Source organism: Lepidochelys olivacea (genome assembly GCF_965140295.1).
Source record: "Lepidochelys olivacea isolate rLepOli2 genome assembly, chromosome: 8".
Classification (NCBI taxonomy): Eukaryota; Metazoa; Chordata; order Testudines; family Cheloniidae; genus Lepidochelys; species Lepidochelys olivacea.
Window position 1 is genome coordinate 70,562,169 of NC_140418.1, and position 12,653 is coordinate 70,574,821.

Sequence of the window (12,653 nt, forward strand, 5' to 3'; positions counted from 1 at the left end):
GCCACTACCCACTGAAATGGAAGATGGCATGCCTTGTGTGACTCTTTGGCAACTCCATTGATTCAGTCATCCTGGTTTTTCAGTCAGTTCTACTGAAACCAGTTCCAGTATAATTCTGGATTTATCCTATCACCTAGGCTGTCCCAATAGTGCTTTTTGCTGCAAGGTAGCACTTCATTGCCTCTCCCAATCTCTTGGGTAGCTGCAGTTCTCATCTACACTGGCTAATTTTCAAGTACTTAGCAAGGAGTGTAAGTGAATCTCCTCTGTGATGAGAATCACAAAAAGTACATAGAGGTGCGGAGACATTTCCTCTTTGGTCAGCTGTCCTTAGTATAGCAAAATAGGCATTAAACATCTCAGTCTTCTGGGTGTCATCAGTTATTAGCTCTCCTTCCAGCTAAGCAGAAGACCTACACTTTCCCTCATATTTCTCTTGCTCCTAGTGTATTTATAGAGCCTCTTTTCCTTGCCTTTTATGTCCCTTACTAGGTTTAAAGCATTTTTTGCCTCAGGCTTTCTGATTTTGTCCCTACGTGCTTGTGCAATTCTTTTGTACTCCTTAGCAATTTATCCATTTCCACTTTTTGTAGGATTCCTTCTTAATTTTTCAGGTCATTACATTGCTCCTGACCTTCCTGTCTTTCCTTTGTATCGGGATAGTTTGCTGTTACACCTTTAATATTGTCTCTTTCAGAAACTGTCAGCTCTCCTGAACTCCTTTTTGTCTGTTGAGAATGGGTCACTCTGAGTATACAACAGTGATATATTCTGTATTCTATTCTGGCAACTATTTGTGTCCAGTTGTCATATAGTTCATTGCTTAGGATCTGTGAAGATCCTAACTGTCTAGTTTTCTGGGAGAGTGCATTTCTTGTTTTCTGCTGCGGCTTTTAGGATCAACTGGGTTGATGATGTAGTCTACTAACTGGAACTGAGCATGTAGTTGTCATACCATTCTTAATTGAGGGCTTTTTTTGCTGGAGGAATTCATTCCCTCTATTAGTTCCCAAGGGCCAGTGCTTGCTGTCCTTTTGGGAGTCGGTTCAGGACCTACTTGTTCACAAAGGCCTTTGATCAACCATGTTGGCAAGTGTATACTTTAAACTCTCTGACTATTTGTGTATTGGAGTCTTGTTACAGAGTTCATATGCTAAGAAATAATCATATCATTAAAATGAAAAAATTGTTAAAATACCATCACAATTTTTCATCTTTGTTGACCTCCAGCACTTTGTTTCTGATGGTTGTGACTTCATCTGGTTAAAGAATACAAACCTAGAAATGGAAATGGCTTAGGATTGTCTCAGATTTTGTTTGCAGTTGTTGTAGACATTCACTTTTAACAGATATTGTTCACAAGTTTTTTCAGAAAAAATCTTTGCCAGTTTCTTTACTAGCTCAGCCTAATTGATGCAGACATGAAAGCAATGAGACACGTGCCAGAGTATGGTTACATGCAGAGGCCACAGCTTTATTAATCTATTAATCAATGAGAAAGCACTCCTCAAAATACCCACCTGAGCTGTTCCAGAGTGACATTGAACTGGGCACCAGTGACTCTGGGTTTTACAAACCTGAAGATGGAGATTATGGCAGTGCCCCCTTTATACCTTCAGGCCTGCCTAGAGACCCTGGCATGAAGCCAGAATCCCAGCCCATTTCCCTCATACATACTGGAGGTCGGAAAGATGAGAGATGGGGAGCCCCAGGCTGCATGAGACATGGAGGCATACCACCTTGTGCAATGTGATGCTTGAGGCCTGTACCCAAGTAGCCTATTGGGTTACTGGGACCTTGCATCGGGTCCTTTTTTTAACCCCGTCACCATACTAGAATCCACCGGAATTGCAACAAGTGTAATGTAAACCAGACTCTGGGATGTTGGATGGAAGATGAAATGGTCTCCATAGCCATTTGCCAATTTTTGCTATGTGGGAAACATCCCTTCCAGACCTCAAATAATATTTGATGATCAGCATAGCCCTCAGCATCATAAGAGGTATACCATGTCATATAAGATGGGAGGGGGTGGCGTTAAAACCAAGCAAAAATGCCTACCAGCCAGCAAATGGGCAGAAACAAATACCTCCGTTTTTTCTTCCCAGTCCTTGCAGGTAGTAACCAATGAATGACCCCAGTCATCTATGGCAGCTGGAGCTTGTGGGACAGGCTTAGAGCCCAGACTTGGTTAGAAATCAGGTGGATTGGGATCTTAGACACCAAAGCATTAACCCTATCACCTGCATTATTCACGGAATAGTTAACGTTCTTCAGTATTTCCTTTCTGTAAATATTTCTTTATTGAAATAATTATAAAAGGAGTATCGATTCGTGCTTTGCTTAGCCAGATTTCTGTTTTACAGTGTTCCATTTTCAGCCTTTTTTTTTTTTTGGAGATTTTTAATTTTGATGTAAAACAAAATAAAATTCTGAATCAAGTTATGTAGGTGGTGTTTTGGGTGGAAGGAATTGTTTTAACTTCTGTATTAAATTTGAAAAAAAATCTATTTGGATATTTTTGAGTTGTAAAAGTTATTTTTAAACAATAAAGAGAATGTATTTTTAGGATGCTGTTTGTTCTTTCTGTAATGTAAATTGGTTTAGGCTTTCTATAAATACTTGGTTATGACAGTACATAATTAAGTTGCTTTTTTACTGTATTTTTAAGGAGTTAAATTACTGAAGTTTAAAATCGGGTAATTTAGATTTTCCCCACCCATAAATATTTCTAAGAATTCTTGCAATGTTAAATGCATGGCTTTTGAAGCAATTTTAATCTTATCTGGCTAAGGACAGTTAAAAATATAAACTGTGTCTAAGTAGCCATTCAGCATAATGTAGTCAGTCCAATTTAAATGCAAGATCCCATGGTAGGTCTGGTATTCTTCATGACAGCTGTATTCAGAGCTTGTATCGGAGAACAGTGAGAGGTGGCATTAATCTGTGGTGAAGCTGTTCACATGCTGTTTGTTACCAAGTTCTTATGAAAATAATAATTATTGATTATATCTGCCACAACTTTAGAAAAGAGCAAACTCTCTGGGAACTTGGAACCATCCACACTTTTTCTTCTCTTGTTTAGTTTAATGTCTCCTAATTATTATAGTGTAAAATTTCTACATTTTTTTTCCTATTAAAATTGTAGGTTAAGGCACTTGAATCTTTACTTCTCTTGCTTTTCCTATTATGCTATTTACCAAAAGTTTTTTGGTATCATACTTTTTATTTTGTGGGAAATACATAACCCAAGCTATATAGAGGATCTTGCGTCTGAAATACCCTAACTTGTACTATTTTTTATTATTTTTTTTATTTTCTTTTATTTTTATATTTATTTATTATTTATTTATTTATTCATTCAAAGTTCAGTGGAAGATAATCTGTAGCTTCTTAGATTCCTCAGTATGGATCTGATCCTGCTCCCACTGAAGTCCTTTGATTCTTTATATATATAATGCTATGAAGTTCACTATTGTACATTTAAAGCTGTTAAGTGCTTTCTTAACACTTTTTTTATTGGTAAATGACCCAATACTAAGATATTTCAGAAATGTGCTCTATTTTGTTGTATAACATGTTTTGGCATTCACTTGAATATTCATTTTGTCTTAATGACCTGTAGAAGACTTTTGAGAAACACGTGTCTTAGTTGAATTTTTCTGAGGCAATGAATATTTTAAAGTGCTCGGAGTTCAAAAGGCTTTTTTAATCCTGCTGATAAACAGTGGGGATACATTCCTAAATTAGAATACTATTCCCTTTTTTATTCTTGTGTTTTTCTTGATATTGGTTTTTAATAGCAGAGCAGAATTCTTCCAAAACTGCATTGTTCGAAAGCAGTCGTTCCCAAACTTGTTCCTCCGCTTGTGCAGGGAAAGCCCCTGGCGGGCTGGGCTGGTTTGTTTACCTGCTGTGTCCGCAGGTTCGGCCATTGCGACTCCCAGTGGCCGCAGTTCACTGCTCCAGGCCAATGGGAGCTGCTGGAAGCGGTGTGGGCCGAGGGACGTACTGGCTGCTGCTTCCAGCAGCTCCCATTGGCCTGGAGCAGCGAACCGTGGGATCAGCGAAACCTGCGGACGTGGCAGGTAAACTAACCAGCCCGGCCCACCAGGGGCTTTCCCTGCACAAGCGGCAGAACAAGTTTGGGAACCACTGCCCTAAAGATCTTGAAAGTTTCTTTTTCCTCACTTCCTTGCTGGAGAAATTAATCTTTTCAGACGCTTGCCTCACAATCCACAGCACAAGAATTTATCCATTTCTTTTATTTGGTGTTAATCTGAAGGCTCTGCTCTTGATCTAAGTCAAAGTGTAAGAATAAGGAGAATAAGTAAGAATAAGAAGAAGCTTTTGTTAGCCTGACAGTAGAGGTCTGAATTAGGATTCCTGGGTTCCATAACAACTGAAATATCGGTTACAAAATATTTCCTATTTTATTTCCAGTGTTTTATGTCACTTGTCTCCGACTCGGTACATAATTAAGACTAGATCCTGTAAATACATCCATGTGGCTGCATGCTTACATACTGCCCCATTGAAGTCAGTAGCGGTGTGCCTATATTAAGTGAATTTATTCCAGTGCTTAACCACTCTGACAGGAAGTTTTTCCTAATGTCCAACGTAAACCACCTTTGCTGCAATTTAAGCCCATTGTTTCTTGTCCTATCCCAAGGAGAACAATTTTTCTCTCTCCTCCTTGTAATATCCTTTTATGTACTTGAAAACTGTTACCATGTCCCCTTCCAGTCTTCTCTTCTCCAGACTAAACAAACCCAATTTTTTCAATCTTCCCTTATAGGTCATGTTTTCTAGACCTTTAATCATTTGTATTGCTCTTCTCTGGATTTTCTCCAGTTTATCCACATCTTTCTTGAAATGTGTCACCCAGAACTGGACACAATACTCCAGTTGAGGTCTAACCAGCACAGAGTAGAGCGGAAGAATTACTTCTTGTCTTGCTTATAACACTCTTGCTAATACATCCCAGAATGATTGATTGCTTTTTTTGTAATGATGTTACACTGTTGACTCATATTTAACTTGTGATCCACTCGGACCCCCACATCCCTTTTTGCAGTACTCCTTCCTAGGCAGTTGTTTCCCATTTGTATTGTGTGCAACTGATTGTTCCTTACTAAGTGGAGTACTTTGCATTTGTCCTTATTGAATTTCATCCTGTTTATTTCACGCCGTTTCTCCAGTTTGTCCAGATAATTTTTAATTTTAATTCTATCCTCCAAAGCACTTGCAACCCCTCCCATCTTGGTATCATCTACAAACTTTATAAATGTACTCTCCGTGCCATTATCTAAATCATTTATGAAGATATTGAAGAGAACTTGGATCCAGAACTGATAACTGCAGCACCCCACTCGATGGGCCCTTGCAGCTTGACTCTGAACCACTGATAATTACTCTCTCTAAGAATGATTTTCCAACCAGTTATGCACCCACCTTATAGTAGCTCAGTCTAGGTAGTATTTCCCTAGTTGGTTTATAATTGCACTATCTGACCCTTAAATTGTGGTCTCTGCAAAGCAGAAGTAATCTTTGAGGCACTGAAATTAGATCATTGTTCTAAGGATTTTGTATTTTTATTAGAGTGCATCTTCCTTTGTTTTAGAATGACTTTGAAGACAATGCAGAGTTGGAATCTAAGAACGGCATGACACAGGGCGACAAACTTCGTGCCTTAAAAAGTCAGAGACAGCCGCGATCTGCTACAACTGGAGCTCTTAGGTAATCCTCTTCCCACTTTTTGCATTATTAAATTCAGTGTGTACTAATTCTTTATGGCAAGCATATGCTCATGTGTTTGTTTTATAATTCTGACACTTACAAATTATGGTATGTAGACCTTTTCATTTTTAGATCTCTTTACAAACATTAATACTGCCAACTTTTCAATGAGTTAGGTAGGCGCTCAAATGGGGAATCAGGAACTGAGAGGTTAAATGACTCGCCTAAGACTACAGAAGTGGTTAGTCTTAGAGCTGGTATTAGGGGACCCTAGGTGCTATGGTAATACACAAAACAACAAACAAATACTAATAATTAGAACTCAAATTTCTAGCTCCTAGTCCTGTGCTTAGTCCACCTACTACCACACCACTTTCTACCTGCTATAAACGTTAAATTTATACAGGTTTGTTGTTAGTTTAAAGTTCACTGCTTTCCACCAGAAATAGTTTGCACAATCTTAAGCTCTCTTCTTCAAAGGTTCTTCAGACTTAGATCTTCGTCAAGTTTGTTCACACCACCCTTCAAAAACTTGCATTCCAAAGGAGAGAATTATTCTCTCTGCCACTGCAGCGGTAAAGAGATTTTTATTATGTCTGAGCCTTAATTAGTTATGCTAGAAGTATTCTAAGACAGAACTGAATATAATATGGACATATATATTGTTCTATTCCTTTCCATGTCTGTATTTTTTTTTCTTTGCTGCTATTTACTAAAATAACCCTGTATCATCAGGCACCAAATAAAAATTTGAAAAATGCAACTCAAAATCTAAAGTATCAATTGTTGTCATGTTATAAATGTATATTTATTCACCATATAAAAGTTTACATTCCTATGAAAATAATTAACAATATATTTGGTTCCAATTTTAAATTATTTATCTGTATTTCTCATGAGTTTCAAGTTCCATCTTGTAAAGCAATAACTATATGAAAGTTTTTAAGGATAACAGTTAAACGAAATGCCATTTCATATGTAATCTTAATTACAGCAGTTCAAGTCAAAATGCTTTGCTATTGCTTAGTAACTGCACATGAAAAGAATATTTAATATTTGGGTTCCTTTTTCATACTTCTGATTTCCTTTTATATTTTCCCCCTTCTGCTCAAAAATTTCTTCTTTTTAGATATAATTGTAAAACATTGTCTATGTAAAAAATGTGATGCTGAAGTCTGTATTTAAATATATTGTGCCGTTCAAATAGAAGGCTTTTAAAGCTGAAGACATCATGAATAGTACTCCCCACATTCAGAAGTAAATGCAAACTTCATTTTTCAGGTAACTTTTCCACAGTAAGCTGACCAGAGACTTAGTCTTCTAACCTATTTTCAAGCTACCTTTAAAGGTGAAGAAGGAATAGAAGTTTTATTTCTATCCTTCAGTTCATATACTATGAGGAGGAGGACCACATAAATACCTAGATAGTTGGCTTTTTATAACAGAATTTTAGTATGCACGTATGAAGCTGCTACTGTATGACAGGAGATGGCAGCTGATTGTAGGTGTGATGGTTGTAGTTGGAAAAACAATGTTACAGGAGTACAATTTAAAAAATTATATATTTGTATGATGCATCTCACAATTTATATGAAGCATTTTCTACTTTATGTATGCGGCACATAGATAAAACATTGCCCAAGTCAGGGTCTTTGTTCTTATATTTACTAAAAGATTGAAACGATACTTTCATAATTTTTTGTGTGACAAGCTGCTTTAATTACTTTAGGCTGGAAGATGTGAAATTGCACACCAGATCAATATCACAACCTTTCAGGTATCTATTTACTTAGTTAAACTTGTGAGAAAATGTTTAGTGCATTTACATTTCATTTTTTAAAAATATCTGCTATTCTGCTCTTAACCTTTTAGTGCTTTGTCTTATCAGTTTGATTAATAGCAATTTGTTTGACTTCTGCTAATGATATTAAAATCTATTTTAAGCAGCCATTCAAGGGACAGACAACAATTGGTTAATTAGAACAGCTAGTCTTCTAGTAATGGTGGAATAAAACTTTTTTAATCTTATAACTGGGCCTTTCCTAATTAAAGTCTGCCAGTTCTGTAAAATGTATAGTAACTTTATGAAGCTGAAAAATGTCCTTTAGAGACTAGAAGGACACTACTTCACTTGTGACTTGGGTCAGAATTAAACATTTCTGCAAACCTTGTGCCACATTAAAGATAATACAATTTAGCATGAAAAGTGGTGTTAATATTAAGAACCATATTAGAAATGGTACTACATATAAAAAGATAAATTTGAATCATTATTTCCAGCAGTTGGTTATTTCCATTGTGCCTGTCACCTGGTATCTAAGGTAGATAAAGAGTACTATTTAGGGGAAAGTATTTAGTAAACAAAAGAATATATTGGCTACAGTTGTCCCCAATGTGATTTTAAGAGACATGATTTTTAAGAGCACTGATCTCCATTTCCCCTTGTTGACTTTTGTCTATCTCAGAGACTCCTTGGCACAGACTTAGGGGAACTCCCACCCGAGACCATTATTACCATGTTATTTCAGTTGGAACCTTTTAAGAACACAAAGCACTTTCTCTCCCCAGGAGCTGAACATACTGAGCTGCCAGCTATGGGAGTGAGAGGATATCACGGTGTCACTAGATTTTAGGACTTGCCCAAAAATATTTCTGAGAAACCTACTGCACCATATTTCTGTTGTTATTAAGTCATATATTACTTAGTTATTAAATGCCCAATCCTAGAAAAGAATAGGTGCGGAGTACTTTTTGACATCATTTAGAAGAGAGGATGCTCAGCATCTCACAGGACCAACCCCTAAAACACAAGAATGAAGAGCAGAATTTAGGAACAAAAATGAGCTTTATCAGCAGCAGACGTTCTATCTAAAATTGGCAGTTGCAACTTAAAAATTTTAGCATGCTCACGGAGCCTTTAACCAAGTAAGTGACTTGATACATTGAGGGAAAACTCAGTGGCTGTGAATAACAAACTGATGTGATCTTTTAATATCTAAAATTATCTTTATTCTGGTTCTTTAAACATACCCAGGGTTTATTAGCAAAAATGCATAAATAGGAGCAAATCAGAGCCAAGATTTTTATTTTATTTTTTTTAATTGGGATTTTTCAAAACTGATGTGAATGGGAGCTGCTGAGTGCTTACACTTTTGAAAAATCTGGCCACCTACTTAGTGCCTAAATATGGATTTAGAAACCTAACTTTTGGCACCCACTTCTGAAAATCTTGGCTCAGATGTTTAAAACAATTTATTATTTCTGAAGTTCACGTTTGAGTAATATAATCTCGCTCCCCATTAAAGCTTTGTACTTTTTCAGATTGAATAGTTCAAGTAGTACACAAGTGTCCATGTCTCCGTCAAAGTCCTCCAAGGTGGCCGCAGCTGTTTCACCCTCTGCAAAGAGAATAAGCAGAAGCCCTACGTCCTTAGGATCTAATTTAAAAAGGTACTTTTTCTTGTCCTTCTGTGGCTTTTTGGGTGGCTTAAGGGAGGGTTAGGTTACTTTCTCTAAAGTCACGTGACAAATTATGAAAGAGGCCATTGTGCTTGCTTTATACATTTGTCACTTATGTCTGAGATGGAATATAAATTAGTGGGAACACTCCCAAAACTTTAATATCTATAAAATTCTGTTCCTCTCAAGAAAATGCTAAGTGGAAGATCATATGCCCTTATTATGAACTTTTCATTTGTTACCATTAGGTGACAGCTTAGATATTTCTGCTGTTCTGAATAATGTAGGACGTTAAATGAAACTCACGATGGTTGATGAATTTTGACATAACGTCTGGACATAATGAATATTCATTCATTAAGATGAAATGAGATGTTATGTTAGCCCAAATAAGTGCTTTAGTGAACTAAAGGCATCCTATTTTTTACTCTCAGGATATTTATGAAATAGCTTTTTGGCTACTTTATCTTGTCTTGCATTATCTTGTCTTATATTACTACTTTTGATGTGCAATTTGTACAGAACTTGGATTTTCATTATTTCAGAGAGAAAATGAAGCTGTGTGCTACCACTGTTTATATGTGTCAGAATGGTCCTTGTCATTTTCCCCTAATGTCTTTAAATGTCTTGTGTGTGAAATCTTCACATGTATATACATTGCATGTATTTTTCCCACATGTTTTCCACTCAGCGTTTCCGTAAACTCCAGGCTAGCCAATTCTCTAGGGAACCTGTATGCTGCTTCAGATGATACAGAGAGCAAAATGATGTCATCATCCTCTAGGACAGGTTTTTCTGTAAACCATATCTCCGGTCATTTGAATGGCAGCTTGCAGCTGCCTACCAGAAATTACCATGAGCTGAACAACAACCTGTACAACAGAAGCAGCAATAATGGCACCAACCTCAACAATCCTGCCAGTTCTCACAGCACCGGGACAGATGACGACAACAGCAGCTACCAGCCCTCCTTTATGGGGTTAACTGCTTCTCCAGCACGATACCTGAGTCGTTCAATTCCTGTAAGTTCACAGCCACAAAAGCTCTCTCAGGGACATGACAGAAGCTTATCTACCTTGCTTCTTCAGCCAAAACTGTCACAAGAAAACTCTTAACAATCTAATCCCTTCTCTTTTAAAATTTCCTGAATGCGTATAGCACCTTTGTCTGTTTCTATTGTTCTTTCAACTGCTTCCTTTTTGCTTCTCCAGAATTTGGCTCAGAGAAAAGTGTTATGAAAGTAGACAATTTATAAAAATACCTTTCATGATTACAGCTTCTGACTTGGAGTTTTTTTCATTTAGATTTTCCATTTCAAATCATTTGTGTTATATTGAAATTCTCAAACTAAAAGTTATATGTAGTATAGGATCTTCCTGGATCATTAGATATCATAGGTGTCTTTATACAGTAAAATTAGAGGAACTGCTTTGTGTATATACCACCCTAAATTGAAAATAAATATGCGTAAAATGAATCAACTTAGTTCTTTAAAATGGACACTGTTGAAATCTCATCATTTTCAAACACTGAGTTAGATGATTCAAGGCAGTATGCCAGGCCGAAGAGTCCACCTTCTATTTTTCATGGTTTTATAACAGTGTTTTCCTTTTGAGGGGGAGGGGGTGAGAGTGGGAGGAAAGGTAAATGCTTTTTCTCCCTTGTTGCTGTGTAAAAAACCCACACAGAGGTACACTGATATAGTAATGAACTCACTATACATTGTTAAATGTACAGAGTAAAGAAACAGGGAAAAAATAGAGAAATTATTTCTTATCTTTCAGTTATAATATTTGTGGAATTTGCAAAAATAGGAGGTTTTAAACCAAAAAAAGAGAAATCAGAAGTGTGATTTTTTTAAGTTGAAAAGTGTCCCTTTAAGACCCTATGAAAACTTCCAGAATAAATCATTCAGTATGTGAAGTCGTATTAAGTATTAAAGAAGTACAATTTTAATATCTTACGCCTGTGCCTTAAACACATAAGTGCTTTCATGCATGTGTAGGGATGGCTTACTGAATCACGGCCTGGTCTCTCTAAAACTTGATGTTCACATCTTTTTATATCAAAAATGTTTCCTGTTATTACTTCTGTTTTAACCACTTAGTCAAGACACAACAGTGATGACTACAATCATATTCTGCAGTTCTTTCTCCTTGGGAAAAAAAAATTGCTGTTTCTAAGTAGAATGCATTAAAAATAAATCAAGAATTACTTGAAATGCTAAAGAATATCAGTCTTCAATAAAATGTATAGTCTGAACAAGCAGTAGGACTGAGTGGATTTGTAGGCTCTAAAGTTTTACATTGTTTTGTTTTAAAGTGCAGTTATATAGCAAAAAAAAATCTACTTTTGTAAATTGCACTTCCATGATAGAGATTTCACTACAGTACTTGTATGAGGTGAATTGAAAACTAAAGAAATTGTTTTATCTTTTTTACAGTGCAAATATTTGTAATAAAAAATAATAAAGTGAGCACTGTACACTTGTATTCTGTGTTGTAATTGAAATCAATATATTTGAAAATGTAGAAAAACATCCAAAAATATTTATAATAAATTTCAATTGGTATTCTATTATTGTTTAACAGTGCAATTAAAACTGGGATTAATCGCGATTAATTTTTTAATAGAGTTAATTTGTTTTGAGTTAATCGCTTGAGTTAACTGCAATTAATTGACAGCCCTACTAGGGACATTTTGAATTCCATGGCATCCATGAATGTAACTTCCTTACACAGGATCCTCTTAAAGGAGGCTGTACCTAGATCTTGTTCTCAGATTAAATATAAATGTAGGGTGTCTAATGACTAGCCAGGATAATTGTCTAGAGTACAGCTTTTAGGACAGGATAATCTAGTAACACAGCACCACTTGCTCGGATTCATTCTTGCAGGCATGGACATTTTAAAACAATGGAATAAGCCATGCAGCAAAATAAGGATCTTGAACTTCATGGAGAGCCGTGAATGTTCTTGGTTTTTTTTTTTTAATCCTCCTTGATGAATGTTCCCAGATATCTATATGTTATACAGCTGAATTCACAGACAGGGAAGAGGATAGAAGTGCAGGTAGAGAGAATCAGGGCTTATACGACAGAAGGCTCCACTGACTGACTGCATTTGAGCATTTCAGGCAGGTACCTTGGAAGCAAATTAAAATATTATTAAAAATAGCAATATTCATCATCAGAATAGTTAAAGTGTTAAAGACTCAGTTTCCTGTAAACTTCTCACCGTTAAGTAGTCTCATCATTTGGATGATATGAATGTTTTTCCTCTTCTTTATAATCTTGATGGTTAGAAGTGTTCCTTAATGTTTGTGACAGTTTTCCCTTCGTGGACCTGGCCTCAATAACACTCCTTCATGATCTTAGAAATTCATCATGCTATACGTGGGTTTAACTCTGAAGGGCATTTGGAAGCTACAGATGATGCAGAATGCAGTGATTTATT

The 12,653-nt window shown here is 36.3% G+C and overlaps 1 protein-coding gene across 4 annotated transcripts in view; it reads left to right on the forward strand.

The window, feature by feature from the left end:
* CDC14A (cell division cycle 14A) overlaps positions 1-12,653 on the forward strand; it is a 115,191-nt gene that overhangs the window by 92,976 nt on the left and 9,562 nt on the right. For 2 of the 4 annotated variants that reach the window (XM_084637156.1, XM_084637159.1), the window contains 4 exons: positions 5,624-5,739; positions 7,469-7,516; positions 9,061-9,189; positions 9,890-10,220. In XM_084637156.1, coding sequence (XP_084493282.1) covers positions 5,624-5,739; positions 7,469-7,516; positions 9,061-9,189; positions 9,890-10,220 — 624 coding nt within the window. Of the gene's footprint in view, positions 1-5,623; positions 5,740-7,468; positions 7,517-9,060; positions 9,190-9,889; positions 10,329-12,653 lie in introns of those variants that run through there. The other 2 variants (XM_084637157.1, XM_084637158.1) reach the window with 2 other exon arrangements.